Source organism: Balaenoptera borealis (genome assembly GCF_965194805.1).
Source record: "Balaenoptera borealis genome assembly, chromosome: 6".
Lineage (NCBI taxonomy): Eukaryota > Metazoa > Chordata > Mammalia > Artiodactyla > Balaenopteridae > Balaenoptera > Balaenoptera borealis.
This window is the reverse complement of record NC_138863.1, coordinates 33,611,497-33,630,109: the sequence shown is the minus strand read 5'-3', so window position 1 is coordinate 33,630,109 and position 18,613 is coordinate 33,611,497. Positions and strand designations below refer to the sequence as shown.

The following is an 18,613-nucleotide window of genomic DNA, read 5'->3' as shown; positions in this document are numbered from 1 at the left end:
TACAGGTCTCTAGTTGGCACATCTTCCCAGTGCTTTCTCATTGTTCATCCCCCCCAGTGGAAAAGGGGGGCAGTGTTGGACTTAGGAAGTTGGAGAAATAGGTAATAATGCTTCCTTTAGTGATTTAGTTACAGAGCTCTTACGTGCAACAGAATGAGAGGAAGTAGAATGGTTCTGTGCATAGATTTGGGAGCTAGACTGATTAGGGATTCAACTCCCAGCTCCATCATTCATGGGCTGTTGATCCTGAACAAATTACTTAAGCTCTTAGTACTTCACTTGTGTACTGCATCTTAGTACTTTCTCATCTGTGAAAGGGGGATAATGATAGTACTTATATTTTAGGGTTGAGAGGATCTAAAAGATTCAATCAGGCTAAGGTAAGTAAAACAAGGAGGAAGCAGCCATTCAGGCATGGAATGGAAAGGGAATTGAAAGACTAGTTTTCAAATTTGTGTCTGCATAAGAATCATTTGGGGTTCCTATTAGAAATGTAGATTCCCAGGCTTCAGCTCCAGGAATTGAGATTAATTTGGGATCCAAGAATCAGGTCTTTTTGTTCTGTTTTAGTAAACTTTTAGAATTATTTTAGGTTTACAGAAAAGTTGCAAAGATATATCCATTTTGCCCTAATATTAACATATTATCATAGCACATTTGTTAAACTAAGAAGTCAACGTTAACGCACTACTGTTAACTCCAGACTTCATTTGGATTTCACCAGATTTTCCACTGATGTTCTTTATCTGTTCTAGGATTCCACATTGCATTTAGAGAAGCTTCATTTCTTACAGGGACTTTCAGCCCATGAGAGGCAGGTGGTCTGGAGACCACATCTTGAGAAACACTAGGACATGTCAAGGGCTGAGGAAGGTCAAATTGCCCCATCCTCACCACCATCCTGGTGGTGGGGGTGTTGGATATAGAAATTTGATTTGAAGAGTTGGGATGGAATCCTCTCCCTTAGATGAGAGGGGTTACCTTAAGAAGTGAGGCATCTATTCCTAATGCCAGATGAAATGAGTTTTGGAGTTTGGAAGGTGGGGTTGCTGCCTAGCCTGAGGAGATACATCTAGGGTTGTGGGCAGATCAGGGGAGTGAGTGCAGCAAATTGGGAACAGCTACTTTGTGGGAACACAGGAGGGCTCAAGTAGTTGATTAAAGGGGATTACAAGGGGCCAGTTAGCCCGTGAGCCATATAAATCCTGTATTTCCTGGAACCTGGTGATAGTGTTTTAGAAATGGCTCATAGTAGTAACCAACATCAAGCACTGCCACATTGGACACGAGCAGAGAGTCAAAGGGTGAAGCTGAGATGACCTTGTTGAGAGAGGGCAGTGGGAGGTGGACAAAACACTGATGCCCTGCGTTTGGAAGAGTCGGTTCCCACAGTGAGGAGATAAAGGGCCACCATCTGGGGAGCTAGAAATAAAGGTCAGTAGAATTGAGAACGGTAAGATGAAGGAATAGATGTTGTAAGAAAAAGCTAGCAGAGTAATTTGAGGTCTTGAAGTAGAGATCGACATATTCTTGAGGACCTTAGGTCCTGAGGCTGTCACTGACTTTCTCTAATCACATTCAAATTATTTAGCTGCCCTCACAGCAGTTAAGTAATCACCTAACCTGTTCCTTTTTTTTTTTTTTTTTTTAAAGAACATTAACCTCTTCATTTGACTCTGGATTTCTCTTAATTTCTATACTACTTCACTTTCCTGGTTCTTTCTGCATGTTAGAGATCCTAAACCATAAACTGGTATTCATAACATTTCTTTCACATGAAGTACATGTTATCTCATCTGCCAAACCCATTTAAAATGGACTAGTGGAAATTGCCTCAGAAGCCAAACAGATTGCACCTGTGTACAAGGGACCAGGTGTCTCTGAAGGGCTCCTAGATCTTTTGTCTTCTTGCTGGCACGGTGTCAGGCTGGCCAGGCTGGTGAGTGGCTAACAGTTAAGATTTTAGGTGATCTAATCCTTAACTTGATAGATGCTGGGTGTAATCTACAGATTCTGCATGGAAATTAGCACTTACCCCTGGGAGAGCCCCTACCAGCTGTCAAGTGCTTTACCAAATAGCTCTATACTCAAGAATGCGGCTTCTGGGTGAGGGAACAGTCGTAGTCATTTTACATGTGGTTAGAGAGAAGTCTTGGGTGATGAAAGATTTTAGCTAACCTACACGCTATAGGTAAACATTTCCAAAAACATTGCATAACCTGAATACAGAGTGAATTGTTTTCCAGTAAATACTGGCTTCAGCATTTTTCAAAAATCAAGGAATGGTATATTTTATAGAATGGGAAAACTAAGAAATGAAATTTGACCTGTTGTAAAACTAGGATTTAGTGCTGTTGAATTTCAATAATGGGCATACAGGGTACATTAGGAGTAAATGGGAAAGAATAGGGTCATGATGGAATCTGATACAGGGTGGAAAAAATTTCTCTTAACCAGAAACACTGGGCCCTAAGAAGTTGTCTTAGGGTCAACCACATGAATTTAACATACAAAAATGGCAATTTAATTTGGTTCAAACATACATTTCAAACTTTTGTCTTTTCCTTGTAAAGAATAAAGTTCAGTTCACGGTATACCAGAGTTAAAATTGCACAGATGTCAGTATTCCAATAGAGAAAAATAATTTTTTTTAAAAAGCGAAAAAGTAAAATTTGAGTTCAGGTAGTCAGATATTCTTTTATAGTCTTACTACTTTAGGGAACAAACCCTTCCTCGGTATAAAAATCTGGAAAAAAATGCCATAGTTGCCACCCTCTTAATAACTAGTTTCCATGCCCCATATTTGTTGGAGAACCTACTTTGTGATGTTTAAATTTTTACCTTAAGTTGCCTCAATTTCCCATTTATTAAAATGGCTGTATTGCCTCTAGAATTAAAGCTGAAGGGGAAAAGCAATTTTTAGCGATTCCCCTTATTCTACCAACTTGTTCTTGAAGCTACAGTCATGCCCAATGTTCCTACCCCCAATTTTTTTTTTTTAAACCTTCGACCACTCGAGATATGTCAGCATTTCTGCTTAGTAACTGGCATATTACTACGCGGTGCAAACTATTGATATAAACAGTGACTTGTGATAGATTTTTTTTCCCTTCTGTACTAAATCAGATCATTTCTCCTCATCAGCAACTTAACAAGAACAAAGTTAAAGATGTGACCTCAGGAAGGTAACTAAGGTGGGTGAAATACTACGGCAATACTATTAGGACTGATGGAATATTGCTCAAGTGCAGTGGCTAGGGTCTAAAAGAAACTTTAGAGATCTGGTATATTTCCAACTGAATGTTAAGTGAAATAGCATGTTAAAGTCAAATTACATGGCTTGTTTAAAAGTCACCCTCTTAACAGCAACCACAATTCTACTGCTTCCTGTTCTTCCATTTTCTTTCCTGTTCAATTGCTTGAAACCCTCAAACAACAAGTTCTGATTCTACAGTATTCCTGTAATTCCTTTCTCTGTGTATTTACCTACTTTTATCTTTCAATGTGCATTTCCATCTTGGCACCATAACAAACAATTCAAAAATGCCATCTAATGCATTATGCCACTGAGCACTGCAGCCAGTGATTTTAAGTGTACTAGATTATCGTCAGGTTGAAAAGAGCGTAAGCTGAAGAAATAAATGTCTACATCTTAACTAAAGGCAGGGGTCAAAACAACTTATGAATGGTTAGTTTGAAAATGCTTTAAGGCCCGACTATCAGAGCTGACTGAAAACATTTGAGTTAGGCAGAGTTGTAATGTTATGTGAATAGTGAGAAGTGTTACAAACACAGTAGCCATATATTTTAATTAAAACAGAGTTTATTAGCTTTTCTTTTAATATAAACATGAGGAAGAAAAACCACATAAGTTGTAGCATTCTTTTCAAAATAAAACTGCAATCAGTACTTGAATTTCCAAGCTCCAAACTCCATAAACAATATTTTTTGAGGTGGTAGATTGTAGTATTTTATATACCATAATTTATCATTTATGTCTCTGTCCCTTAAAAATGATGGAACCTGCAGCACTCAGTATAATGTGAAGCCTTGCTATAAAGACAGAAAGTACTTCTGGCCCAGAAATGCTTTGTTTGCAGGCAAAATTCCTAGGATTACATTTGAGAAGGTAGGAGGAGAAAGATTTCACATAGTTGAGAACACTTTTTTTTTTTTTTTTTTAATATTTCAAGTTTAGGTGACATCGTTACCAATCTCCAAAAAGACTGATTACTGGACCTCCCTGCCTTTTAAAGCCTGAGGTAAGGGTTCCTAAGGTTTATATGTTTCCTCTTAAATAGAACTTGAAGTGAGACACCTACAGCCAGGTTAACACACAGGATAGAAAAGCTGTTTCGTATCACTTACTCTCCTGTCCCTACTATTAGGGTCCAGTTCCTTTCAATTTATTACATGTGAATTAACACTGTTGTTCATAATTCCTTTACCAAATCTAGAAAAAAGAAACTTAGGTGATCAAGCAGGTAAGCAGCCCAGCCTTGCAAAGGACTATTTTAAAAAGAGGAGGGGAGGTATCCCCTCAAGTCTTAGTGCAATTTTAAGCTTTGATACTTGTAGAAGTAGAAATGCCACAAACTTACAAAACATCATTTGAAAGTTTAATCGAATTTCTTCTAAACTCATTTAGTTTTGTAAATTTTAAACGTTAAGTGTTTATTGTTTTATTTTTTATTTTTTAAAATTTATGTATTTATTTATGGCTGTGTGGGGTCTTCGTTTCTGTGCGAGGGCTTTCTCTAGTTGTGGCAAGTGGGGGCCACTCTTCATCGCGGTGCGCGGGCCTCTCACTATCGCGGCCTCTCTTGTTGCGGAGCACAGGCTCCAGACGCGCAGGCTCAGTAATTGTGGCTCACGGGCCTTCCCAAGCCAGGGCTCGAACCTGTGTCCCCAACAAGAGAGCCTGCGACAGTGAGAGGCCTGCGCACCGCGATGAAGAGTGGCCCCCGCTTGCCACAACTAGAGAAAGCCCTCACACAGAAACGACCCAACATGCCATTAAATAAATTAATTAATTTAAAAAAATAAAAAATAAAAAAATAAAAGCTTAATGTTTAAAATGTACAAAAGTAAATGAGTTTAGAAGAAATTCGATTAAAGTTTCAAGTGATGTTTTGCCAGTCTAGCATTTATACTTCTGCGACAGTGTTCTGGAGTATCCAAGCACACTATATTAAAGCTTAAAATTGTTGTAAGACTTTTCGGACACCTTCTATTTCATCACCGGCTTGTTAATTACTGGACCACCATGTTGGCTGGAATTATGAAAATATCCTTTAATACAAGTATATAACAAAGAGGAAAATCATCACAAAATCAGAAGCACCATTATAGTTAACAAGAAATGCAGCACGGACCCAATAGAAGGAAATAACCTACTTTCTCTGTTTATGATCGCAAACATGCTAATATGCTAATAAGTACTGCCTGCAAAGAATTTGGATGACATGTGCTATTCAGCAGCTTTTTGGTTTAAATTGATTGCCAATAATGACTAGCAGCTTCAATGATATAGTAGGGAGGAAGAACCCTGCAAAACCTAACGATGCTACAACAGTCTGTTCCGAAGTTTGGCTTTTTGAGTTGTTAGGAGTCCCATGTTTTTTTTGTTTGGTTTTTTTTTTGTTTTTTGTTTTCTTTCTCTGTTTATGATCTCAAACATGCTAATATGCTAATAAGTACTGCCTGCAAAGAATTTGGATGACATGTGTTATTCAGCAGCTTTTTGGTTTAAATTGATTGCCAATAATGACTAGCAGCTTCAATGATATAGTAGGGAGGAAGAACCCTGCAAAACCTAACGATGCTACAACAGTCTGTTCCGAAGTTTGGCTTTATGAGTTGTCAGGAGTCCCATGTTTTTTTTTTTGGTTTTTTTTTGTTTTTTTTTCTTTTTTTTTGTTTTTGTTTTTTTTTTCTTTTTTTTTTTTTTCTTTTTTTTTTTGGAGTCCCATTTTTTGATGGTAATACTGCACTGATTCTAAAGGAATATGCAGCATTATGGGACAGTGAGGCAAGAAAAACATAGAAGTTATATAGTTAGTGTCTTTAAAGTCTAAAAATTTAAGCTATTAATTAAAAAACCTCACATAGTTCACAGCTATCAGATATCTGTGCGTGGATTGGGAGCAGATATCTGTGCATGGATTGGGAGCTTTTAGCTTTGGAGTGGTTTTTGTAACTCTGTTTACAATAAAAAGGACAGAAGAGCGTGTTACATTGACGAGGTCCCGTTCTTTCCTATGAGCATAATCTTCGCTTGTCCATGAGTCTCTTGAATCCAATGTCTTTCTTTAAGGTGAAAATACTAACTTTGCTGGTTTCTGAGCAGGAGAGGTGATATTTCTCCAGTCCTTGTTTCGAGGGGTTTATGATGTTACAACCCCTCACTTCTCCCTTAAGAGAGGATGGCATTGGAGCGCCGAATACCAATGAAATGATCAGCGCTGAAAGACCTTCTCATAGCAGCTCTACACACGTCTTTGTATTCGTCGTCACACAATCTGGAAATGGCCTAGGAAAGTCAATCAGGTAGAACATAGGTATAATTAGGGGGAAAAAAAAAATGTTCGGACCTTAAAAAAACAAAAAAAGCATCATTGATAAGCCACACATCTACATTCGTTTAGATAGTTCATAGTTACTGCTACTTTGGATAGCTGATACCTACACTAACTGACAATTCCCTAAGGTAATAACGTTTAAGGGCTATGATTAGATTGCTGGGGCAAGGGGTAACTTGCCCTAATAACTTAGAGTTACTTAAAAATTGGGTTCCTAATGATAGGCTCCTAATAGCAATATCATCTGTTACCTACACACGTGATCCTTAAACGTAATGGACATACACTTGGGCAAAATCAGTGTTTACTCAGCTATTCAACTTCTATTCAGTTTTCATTAGTTATTACATACTCTAAGAAAATTTTAATCAGGTAGGTATGTGTGGAAGGTAGGAGAGGTCTAATGACAAGCGCTGAAAGGTGCTATTTCACTTGCACATAAATTATGGTAGAAAAACATCTTATTCTAAAGTACCACCAAGGTACCACAGAAAGTATCAATTTTAAATGTGTTCATTTCAGTTGTGAATTTTGCTGTATACCCACCAAAAATCATAAGCCATAAGTATTACTTTGTTCCATGTACGTTACCATTTATATTAAAAACTCATGTACTTTCTACAGCCAGTATCTGAATCCACATTATACCTTCCAAGTATAGGTCTCTCAGGTTAGCCACGGATGCTTTGTCTAATAAACTCAGGGGACTGAACTGTGAAACACATACACACACACACACACACACACACACACACACGAACTGCAAGCTGAGTAAAAAACAGTTAAGAGGGAATTCCCTGGTGGCGCAGTGGTTAAGAATCCGCCTGCCAATGCAGGGGACACGGGTTTGAGCCCTGGTCCGGGAAGATCCCACATGCCGAGGAGCAACTAAGCCCGTGTGCCACAACTACTGAGCCTGCGCTCTAGAGCCCGTGCTCTGCAACAAGGGCAGCCACTGCAATGAGAAGCCTGCGCACCGCAATGAAGAGCAGCCCCCGCCCGCCGCAGCTACAGAAAGCCCGCGTGCAGCAGCGAAGACCCAATGCAGCCATAAATAAATAAATACATTTCTTTATTTATTAAAAATATCAAGACAGTAGAAATAGTCCAAAACATCAATTATTAAAAAAAAAAAAGACAGTTAAGAGTGGTAAGTAGATTATGTAGGTACATATGATTAGGGATACAATTTTAAGAAATTATTCATGTATGGTTATATGTAAGTGTAGAGGTTCAAATGGAAAACCATTAAGAACAGATTAACTATGATTTAAAGTATTCTGAATTATGGTTACAGAAGAGACAATTTTTTTTTTATAATGTGGGATCCCTGTATAAACCATAAAAGACACAGGAAATATGATGCCAACGGGTCAATAAGCTCTTCAAACTGTTAACAGCTTTCCATTTTCCTAATCACTGCTTAATATAATTTAGCTACAGATGTGGCTTCGGTGGCTGACAGAAAACCCCAGTTAGTGATTTCACAGCCTTACCTCTAAGTTCTGTGCTCTTTCTTTGCTAAGAGGAGTGAATAGAACATTCAGGTTGTTGTCATGTGCTAAGGAGCGAAGGTCAAAGTAGTATTTGGCATACACACTGACAGGAACATAAATATTAAACTGAAGTAGCTCCAGGAAGTGCCTTTCCATCTCATTCCTGGGGGAGGAGGAGAAGACAAAACCAACACAGGACAATTTTAGTCAACTGGGCTATCTTCAAAAATACCATTCTGAGCTACTAGGATGGCTCTAAATACTGTTTTGAAACAAATAATGGCTACCCAGCTGGATTAATACCCTAATGTTCAAACAAGGTACAGCCATTTGTGGTCCTTTCTGCGTCCCAGCACTTTGAGTCTGGGACAAGGGGGAAGAGGTTATGGCCCTCTTATGCACTCATGCTGCTGACTCAGGGGCTCATTCTTCAGAGTTCCATTAGTGCAGCTGTACGATTCATGCTCCACACTCACTCACAAGGCCCCGCTATAGTGATCAGATGAAAGGAATGATGTATGCTGTTTATTAGCTCTGAAGAACTTGCAGACATTTTCACCGGGCTGATGACAGGAAGGGGCTTACTGAAGTAGAGACGAGCCAACAAAAGGAGTGGGCACATCACCACGGCAACAAAATGGATCCATCGAGAGCCACTGCTATTATCTCTGAGGGGGGAAAACTCTTGAGGCAACAAGGATTCATCTCAAGTAAATAAATAAATAAGCTACATTCGATGGGAAAGGGAATCCCCCCACCCCCACCCCGTGCATGGGGCTGTGTCAAAGGGCATAATGCAAGTTTCTGTTCACCTTAAAACCTTACTAGGGTGAGTTGTCGTCACCATGACAGGACAGGATGCACTTTTTAAGCTTAGGAAGGCAGTAAGATTATGTCTCAGCTAGACTAAGCCCACTTTACGATACGACCTCTGATAGAGCAGTTGTTTCCCCCGGTGTTAGGAGAGCAGCCCAGAATGTTCAGACCTACCGCCCCTTGCCAGGACAGACTGCACACGCCCACAGAGGGCGAATTCAATGAAGTGGGAAAGTAGAGTGCTGGGAGCAGGCTTCTGCTATACGACCACATCCAGCCATTTGCTTGCCAAATGTTTAAGTAAATAAATATAAAATTAGAGTAAATCTTACCACTTTCCACAGCAATCACTTTAGAGAGTTGATTATATAAAAATGATAAATACCCAAACAAACATGCAAGTGGCTTATTTTACAATACATTTGGTTTCCTGGTTTTAAAGTGTTAATATTTTATCCACTGGATAAATCAACAAATGCTCCATGTTCTCCTGTATGGAGAGCAGAGTATGAGCAGAAATGAGGTTTCTCATTTGTTGAACTTTAAACCTAACTGAACCTACTTCCAAAATTCATTTCCTGTTCATACGGCCAGAAGTCTATAGAAATGTAAACCAGATAATGTTTTGATAATCAGCTAATCAGGACTTAATTTACTACAGGAATAAATGCACTTCACTATCCCTTTTATATTTTCTCCACTAATACATTTTAATTGTGTGGAAATACAGTACTTCATAGGATTAACATGTCTATTAATAGAGCTTTAATCACTGAAGAAAAGCATTATGCCTACAGAATATGCATCTTCTGTGTTTTTTGCTGTTTTTAAATGGCTAGGTGGCTGAAGAGCCTACCACTTACAGGCGCAGCAAACTGTCTGAACAGCAGCTGCTCAGTTTAACTTACTCTTTTGAAGGGAAATATATATTTAACAAGACACAGAGATGTTAGAAAGTTTTAAGGAAAAGCTGATAGACAGCAATTTTTCAATTCAGACTCAAAATGAGACCATTACAAATAGTAGTCAACAGCAGAGGGATGAAACAAATGTGTATTAAACACTTTGTTGTAATGCTTTCCAACTCCCAAAGATCCTAAACAAAAGCAGCCTATTATAAACATAACTCCTGGTGATTCTCCGTTCTACACAGAAAAGCGTTGTTTAGAATTAGTTTCTTCATAGCTGGACAGTGCCGCCAATGCTCCTGGGCTCAATGTCTATGAACACCCACACGTTTCCCTGCATGTTCTCGGATGTTGTACCTGGAACCAGAGCCCCAGTCAGCTCAGTTGCAGATTCTGAGAAAATTTCAGCTGCCATCATGGCAGGGATGGTGTTCACGATTACAAATTTTCCTTCCTTCAAGGGACCAGTTTAAAGACTGATGATAGTGTTGGTCAACGTCACTTTAGTTTCTGCAACTTCCAAAAGTACTTCTATTCATTTCAAATTCCTTATCCGCTGTTACACTGTTTGCTAAGATTGCTACCAGCAATATCACCATGACCACCTGGTTTACATGATCACCAAAGTGGGCATTTTCACCAAAAGCCACTTTGACAGCTACTGACAGTCACTGGTCCCTTCTCTTAGTCACAACTTTCGCTTCAGCTGTAAATATGCACTTTGGTAGTTGTGAATTATCTAGAGTAAGGGGCAAAGGTAACAAAAACAAACTCTTGCCCCTGCCTGCCATCTTGATCGGCCTCTGCTGTCCAATATAATCAGGAGGTGTCCTTTCCCATTTTCCTGAATGCCACCCACAAAGACAGGTTCACTGTCAAGCGGGCACTTCGAGAGTCTGCTGGAATTACCTCTCTGGCTCATCCTGCTTCCCACCCTTGGGGCCCTTCACCAGAGCCAGACTGGAAGCCTGGCGTTTCATGCCAATGTGAGCGTGCCATCTGTGAGGAGAACCTGCCTAGTTAACTCAAGGCCCCACAAAGTGCCGCTGTGTTTGCTGAGTGCCCTGGGTGAGGCCCCAGGGATGCTTCCCGGACTACCTGAGAGGTAGGTGTTTCCTAACTCAGCAGACTTTAGGGGAGGAGACAGGAACACAGGGATCTGAAACCTTTATATGTGGCTACCTGTACATCATAGTTTCTGTAACAACAGAACCTCAGATAAAAAGGAGAAAAAGACCAGCAAAAGCAAATACACAATGTGTGACTCAGGTTGAAATTATAACCTGTCAGTAGTCTAGAGGCCCTAAGACCTTAACAGTGGCCACTTGCTTCAAAGACCAGGCATGTGCCCCTTAAAAATGGACTGGACCTGGTAGACAGCTTTAAGAAAGCTGTCAAGTTACTGACTGTACCGTGTTGTTCTGGTAGTGAGCTTGTAAAATGTTTGGCAAAAACCACCAGAAAAATAATTTCAATTTATCAAGCAGAATATTACAACAATAACACATCAAGACCTACCAATTAATGAGGGGAAATACAAATTGTTATACTACAGCTAGATAGAAAGAAGTCTGTAATTTGATGTCTATTTCAGCTCTCTGCACAAGGTAACCTTTCTTAAAATGTAACATTTCTTAAAAATGTAAACTTTATGAGAGCAAATGAGGTATTGGAAAGTGGTTAGAAAGTTCACGGTAACCTTACAAACTCACATGTCCTCAACTGTAATGTCCTTGAGGATCTGGCAGTAGTCCACATTCCATACAGCCTGATCGTCCCAAAACTTGGAGGCAAGAAGAATGGCTCCCAAAACAATTCTTTTCCAGTTAGTGGGGCAAATGTCGATCTCAGCATAAGTTAAAAGCCTTTCTAAGTAAACCTGCAAAAGTAGAGCACTGATCTTTGATTTTAGTTCAGTTTAAGTGCTGGGATAAGAATTGTTAGGAATGACAGATTTCATCTCTTTTTGACACCCCTTTTATTCCTAGGTTCTACAAAGACTTTGCTCAGCCAAGCCAAGGCCAGAGGCCAGGTCACGGTTGTAAGTCAGATATTTCTGTTAGTCTGATATTTCTACTCTGCCCGTGTGAATTTCCAACCCAATTTTGGTCACAGGAATGAAAGGACATCTCAGCAAAGGGCATTCTAAAGACACGCATTGTATTATTACCTTCCCACTTGTCAAGGGCAGCACATACAGCCCAGTGTCGACTTCAACTGTTCAGTAAATGCTTGAGTGCCTATCACGTGCAATGTTAACTACAAGACTGGTGGTGGTTGCATGGCGATTTTACATAACGCTTGAGTGTGTAAAATTCTGGTAAGACTGAGCACATCTTTACCTTCTCTTCAGAGTCACCAGTCCTTTTGCGGCATGAACTTGAAGATAAAAACTGGTGGTCAAGAGAGCCTCCCAGTGGCTGCTGCGTGGCACAGCAGGACAGGCAGTACAAAGGGGCTTTACAGCTGTCAAGTATTCCCATATTTTGGTGCCTTTTTCAGGAACACACATGCATACAAAGGGTAGTCCTTTTCATATCCCCAATTTTTCACATCTCCATTATCATTTCATTATTCGTTTCTGTCTTACATAATCTGCAGCTTAGTCAATTCTTTTGGTTTTAAGGTGGGAAGACCTGCCTGTGTCTGTATCCCTGGGGCTCCTCTAAACCTGCCGGTTTGTGAGATGATTTCATGGTTTCTTTTACATGTATCAAATGTCTACCCTACAAAGAACTGGATGGAGTTAACAGCTGAGCAAAGATTAGAGAGGTAAGCTGTGATTTGTTGTTACCTCTGTAGAAGAGTGTATATGCCATTTGACAAAAAGAAAAATGTCCAGTTTTAAAGAGTCTGTTTACTCTCTGAAGGGTTATCAGATTGACAGCTCAGATTCGCCCATGCCCTCCAAACTCTACTGTGTTTTCAAACACGGGTATTGAGATTATATGTTCTTAGTGAAATTCGGCTCCCATTCCCCAAAGAACTCAGCACTCTCTAGTACCCTAAGAACGACTCTCCCCGCAAGGTTCAACTCTCTACTTTATGGGACTAATCAGAGGCACTGAAACGACACTGGCAATCTCTCAACTTCCTCTCACCTTTGTACTGGCAAACTTGGTACACGTGCCGCTGTTCATTTACCCCACTTGCCCTCCTGTCTCGGAGGAAGCGAGATGTCTTTCTTTTCACTGAAGCTCACTCTCCTGTGAGTGAAGTTGATCCCACCTCACTTCTGCAGAGCACTGTGCCCACAGTTAGTCTCTTTTGGAACAACTTCTCCCTCTCTGTCAGAGGCTTCCTCCAGTGTGAATGCTTCCATGTCCCCAGCCTGTCCCCCACTGGCCCTCGACGGCGTCCTCAGGGCTGAGGCCAGCTCCTCATCTCCCATCCTCTCCTTAACCCACTTCAGTCAGCCTCCTGCTGCTACCACTCTACAGAGACTACTCTTGCCGTGGTCACCGGTGCCTTCACACAAACCACCCAGAGCTCTTCGTCCCAGAGCTCCACTCCCCAGGCCTTCCCTCATAAATGAAAGAGCACTGCCACACGCCCAGTCGCTGAGACCAAACACCTGCACTTGAGTGTATCCTGCTCCAATCTGTCAGAACTTCTTGTTATCCCTACCTTCACTGGTACCCTGACCGCTTTTCTGTCTGTCACTTCTGACTTGTATCGCTGCCACTGCCTAACTTCTCTGCCTCCCAACAGACTACAGTCTGTTCTCCCCAAAGCAGCCAGGAGAGCCTCTTAAATTAAGAGTACTTTATGCGCCTGCTCCAGATCTGCCAGAGGTTTCCCATCAAACAAATACCTTCTTCCCGTGGCCTGCAAGTTACGAGGCCCTGTGCGGTACGGCCTTGTCCTTCCGTGACCTCATCACCTATGCTCTTTCCCTCATTCCCCGCTCGGATCACAATGGCCACCTTGCTTTTCCTTGAACACACAGAACAAGTTCCTGTCTCAGAGCCTTGCACTTGTCCCCTCTGCCCGTAATGCCAGCGTACCTGATCTTCCTCAGTTCAGCCAGGTCCTGGGTTCAAACATTACCTCTTTAAAGAGGCTCTTCCTGAGCTTTCTAGTAAGCCCCTCTAATCACTTTATCCCTTTACCTTGCTTTCTCTTCATGGTTTTTACCACTACTTGAAATAGTCATCTTTTAAAAAACACTCATTAAAAAAAAACACTTATACTTTGCTATGCACCTGAAACTAACACAACACTGTAAATCAACTGTACTCCGATTAAAAAAAAAAAAAAAAAAAAAAATTTACGTCTTCCACACTTGCTCCATAAAGGCAAGAACTTTATTTATCCAACTTGTTCTCTCCTCCACCCCCCACATGTAGAAAAGTGACACAGAGTAGGTATTCAGTGACATGGTATTTATGACATGAGCAACTTCTTGGTAGCATTTAGCGTTTGGACCATACTCTCCTTCTTGAACCTCTCCTGGTGTCTCTTAGGGTTCTCTGCTGGGTTTCCTACCACTGTAGCCACTCCTCTGGGGGTCTGTCCCTTAAGTGCTGACAGTCCCTACAGATCTATCTTCTAGCCACTTTTTATTTTACATACTTTCTCTGCATTTGAACAGCTACACTTAATTCCCTCCCTCTAGCTCAGATTCATGCTCCAATCCCACATATTCAAATGATTACTAGACACTGCCATTCTGCTGTCTCGCAGGTACATCAAGCTTAACTTGTCTACAAAGAAATGCCCCTCTTCCAACCCAAATACTCTCCTTCCTGCATTTCCTAGCTCTCCATATGCAAGCACCATTCCTGCCTCTCTCAAGCATGTGCTAAGCACTCCAAGTGGCCTGTAGCTCCAAGAAAAGGCCTGTGTCTGATCCAGTACCCACTGAGGGGTCTCTTTTCAAAAGGACAAGCCTCCTGTCCTCAATTCTGCCTTGACAGGAGCCGGCAGTGAGGGGCCTAAGTATTCCTTCCCCGCAGACCACGCAGCTGACTTTCCCCCCTACAGGTTTGCTATAGGGAGGAGTAAAACAATCCCAACTACCTCTCACTTGAATATGATTTATTATTCAAATGATAAAAATCTTACCATAGGAATTAGGAAAGGATGACAAAAAGGTCCTTACACAGCTGTAGCTTAGCAGGCTAACTAGAGTAAAGCCTTCTGAAGTCCTACTGGCACCCTAGTCCTGGGCAACTTCACATGCAGGGATGGTTAACACCATTATCCATTATCCACGGAACAGAGAACTGAGGGCAGTAGTTCTCAATCAGGACACACATCAGAACTGCCTAGGCAGTACAGTCTGGGACTCAGCTTCAAACTACCCGGCGCCTGTTTCTGCCTGTGGACCAGAGCGTTCAGTTATTGCCCCGCCCTACCACCACAACATGCGCCGTCTGTGTGTGCGTGTGTGCACTGTGCGTGCACGTGTCCCCTCAGGTGTGGAAGGAGAAACCAGAAATCTCTCCTGCTGCCTTTAATAGCAATTGTTTTGTGATGAGAAAAGCAATGGCAACATTTTAAATCATAATGATTATTAAAGCTCAAATGTGTATACTTTACTTTCTTTTGATAGGTTTCTCATAATAAAGTTCTAATGATCATTTCAGGAACCTACTTTCATTTGGGAAAAACAGGACCATACCATGTGTACAAGACAGAAATTTCTACAGATGCTTTATGAAAGAAAAAATATCTTACCAAAGTTACTACTGCACTTTCAGCAGTTAGCTGTGCGGCACTACAAAGAGTATGAACAAATCTGTAAATGCATTTGTGTTCAGGATCATGCTCGAAGTATTCCTCTGGAAGCTTTTCTCGCTGAAAGGAGAAAAAATGCAATTTATGTATCCATGGAAGAAAAATACTTAAAAGTACCCTTAAGATAGCAGTCTTCACACTTGGGCCCACGTGCCCCTTGAAATAATTTTGGTTGGGTGACATGTCTTGTAGTCTTTTAAATATAAACAATGGGATCCTAAAATACCACAGTGATCCAGTACTCACCACCATTCATTAAAGAAAAATACAGGCACAACCGCAGAAAATTTATGTATTTCCACGTTCCTCCCCACAGAATTCTAACCAAATGTAAACTATTGGGTTGGCCAAAAAGTTCATTTGGTTTTAAGTAAAAATAAACGACACAGTTTTCATCTTCACCAAGCATTTTATTGAACAATATATTCACTAACCAAACAAACTTTTTGGCCAACCCACTATTTTTAGGCTCAAAAGTCTTGCTGATCACCATATGTCATACTTTTCTGTAATCAACTTTGAAAACACATTTCCAGTGTCCTGTAACCATAAGGCTCTAAGAATGTGCTGTCCTGTACAGCAGTCGCCAGCCACGTGTGGCTACAGAGCACCCGAAGAAGTGAATTTTAAAACTTTGTCATTTTAATTCGTTTAAAATTTAAACAGTTTTCTAATTTTCTTCTTAGAGGCCTTATCATATTAGGTTTATTTACAAATATTTATATTGTTTGATGCTATGGAAAATCATCCTTTAAAAAGATACATTTTCTGTTACTTGGGTATGTTTACTTACCTGCTCACTATTCATACAAAGTGCAACTCGGTTCATATCCATCAACCCCTTATACAACACGCCTTCGGGAAAATGACTAGACACAACATGGCGTGGGGAAGAAGACTTAAAGGAAGATGACTTTGACTTCGAGCTGGAGGAAGTAATTTTCTTCTAGTAATTAATTTCAAAGCAAATCAGCATGAAATAAACACAACTGTATAAGAGAAAAATACCACTTCAATAAAACTGACACTTACTGTGAGTGGATGTAATCTCTCATCAAAAATATCCAAGGATCTATCTGCATCTCTATAAAATAAGAATGTGCATTTAAAAAATTAATTCAGGAGTTACTATCTTAGTAAAATATCTGCTAGGAGTAGAGAGAGGGGTAGAGGAAGCTTAACCTTCAACAAAGCAAACAGTTTTATAAATTCTTCTCCTGGATTCCACCCTTAGAAAGGTTTCCTGACCTCTTTTTACTCAGCACATCAAGTTCCGTGAAATCTTTTCTACAACAACCAGCCAGAGTTGCCTCTATAAGCACTGACCCTCCCTAACAGGCAATGCTAGTAAACCAATATATTTTCACTCCTCTAACCTCACACTGGAATATGCAAGAACATTTTATAAAGCAGTGGTGGTGGGCAATAAATTCTTCTCACTTCAATCATTGTGAATATGAGATTCATGGTTTTTTCCCGTTTTTTTCTCTTTAGTTCTTTATATTCTTATTGTGTATTTCTTCTTGTCTCTTTTAAATAGTTTGAGTTAAAAATGTAATTGTCTTTTTATTTTAAAAGAAACCAGGCTTTTTAATTTAAAATTTCACCACACTAATACACTGCGCTCATTTGAACAGCGGTTCTCTAAATGTGGTCTGCAGGCCTCTGGGATTCTCCCCTATCCCCTCCTTCAGGAGGCCCAAGAGGTCAAAACTGCTTTTATAAGAATACTAAGACACTACCTGCCCTTCACATTGTGTGACATTTGCTATGGATGTATAAAAGCAAAAGTGGGTAAAATTGCTGGTTTCTGAGCATGAATCAAGGCAGTGGTACCAAACTGAATTAGAAGTCATTCAATTATTCACTGCCACTTGCAGTTAAAAATCTGCTTTCAGAACATCCTTGATAATAGAGTAAAAATTAATAGTGTTCTTAAACCTTGGTCCTTCTTTTTAATATTCTGAATAAGTGGAAAGTATGCATTAAGCACTTTTACATACTGAAATATGGCTGTGTTAAGGAAAAGCACTTGTGACTTGGCGGTAAGTCATTTTTTTCATAGAACACCATCTTTATTTGAAACACTTTTTTCATCGAACACCATCGTTATTTGAATGTACAACTGACACAGTCATTCTTTCAAAAATGAACAAAGTGAGCCTGTCACTTCAAGGAAAATAACTCTAAAGTTATTTGTTGCCAATGATAAAATTCAAGCCATCAAGCTAAAAATATCAGGATTTTTGGAAAACTTCTCCCTTCTATTGTGAACTTGACAACTTCTCAACACTTAAAAGACTTTTCTGGTAAGACTGGTGGTGATACTAACAAAAGTGAGTTTTTGACACTGTCTAAAGAAATGTGAACCAATACTTTCCAAATGACCAATGTATAATATTATAAAGTCAGGTACAGGTAAAAAGATCTACTCAGTATGCATGACAGATCAATGGGTATTAATTTAACATAGTATTTATTACAAGTTCATTGATATGATTTAGAATTCCATTTTAACTAATTTCAGAAACTAGCACATGCAGACTTTTGGTACAGTATCAAAGAATATACCAAATTATCTGAAGGCTTTAAAAATACATCTTTTTCCAACTATATATCTGCAAGCGGCTGGATCTTCTTCATATTGTTTCTTCAAAACAAATGACTGAAGACAGAATAGATATGAGAATCAGCTGCCTTCTATTAAGGAGATACTTTTCTCTCAATATTTTTTGTTGTGGAAAATAGTTATTTTTCATTAAAAAAAAAATGACTTATGTTAAACACTGGGGTTCCCAAACAGGGGTGATTTCGTCCCCCAGGGGACTTCTGGCCATGGTTGGAGACAGTTTTGGTTGTCGTAATGTGGAGGGAAGAAGGTGCTACTGGCATCTAGTGAGTAGAGGCCAAGGGTGCTGCTATATATCCTATAACACACAGGACGACACCCCACAACAAAGCATTATCTAGCTCAAAATTTCAATAGTGCTAAGGCAAACCCTGTTTTAACATACAATGGATTTAATTTTTTAAATTCTCAATTTCAATTTCTAATACAGTAAATTATCAG

At 40.0% G+C, this 18,613-nt stretch overlaps 1 protein-coding gene and 1 long non-coding RNA gene across 2 annotated transcripts in view; both read right to left on the bottom strand.

Annotated features, from left to right (window-relative positions):
- Positions 1-1,158: 1,158 nt before the first annotated feature.
- Positions 1,159-18,613, bottom strand: part of LOC309631135 — a 96,502-nt gene continuing 79,047 nt past the window's right edge. The window contains exon 2 of the long non-coding RNA XR_014246086.1: positions 1,159-3,013. This is a non-coding gene — a long non-coding RNA (uncharacterized lncRNA). The remainder of the gene's footprint in view (positions 3,014-18,613) is intronic.
- Positions 3,816-16,656, bottom strand: LOC309630905 (cyclin-Y-like protein 1; the record flags this gene model as incomplete). The annotated part of the gene is made up of 5 exons (XM_082396760.1): positions 3,816-6,532; positions 8,078-8,240; positions 11,514-11,680; positions 15,484-15,603; positions 16,576-16,656. Coding segments are annotated over 5 exons (648 nt in total), but the record flags the coding sequence as incomplete, so codon positions are not given.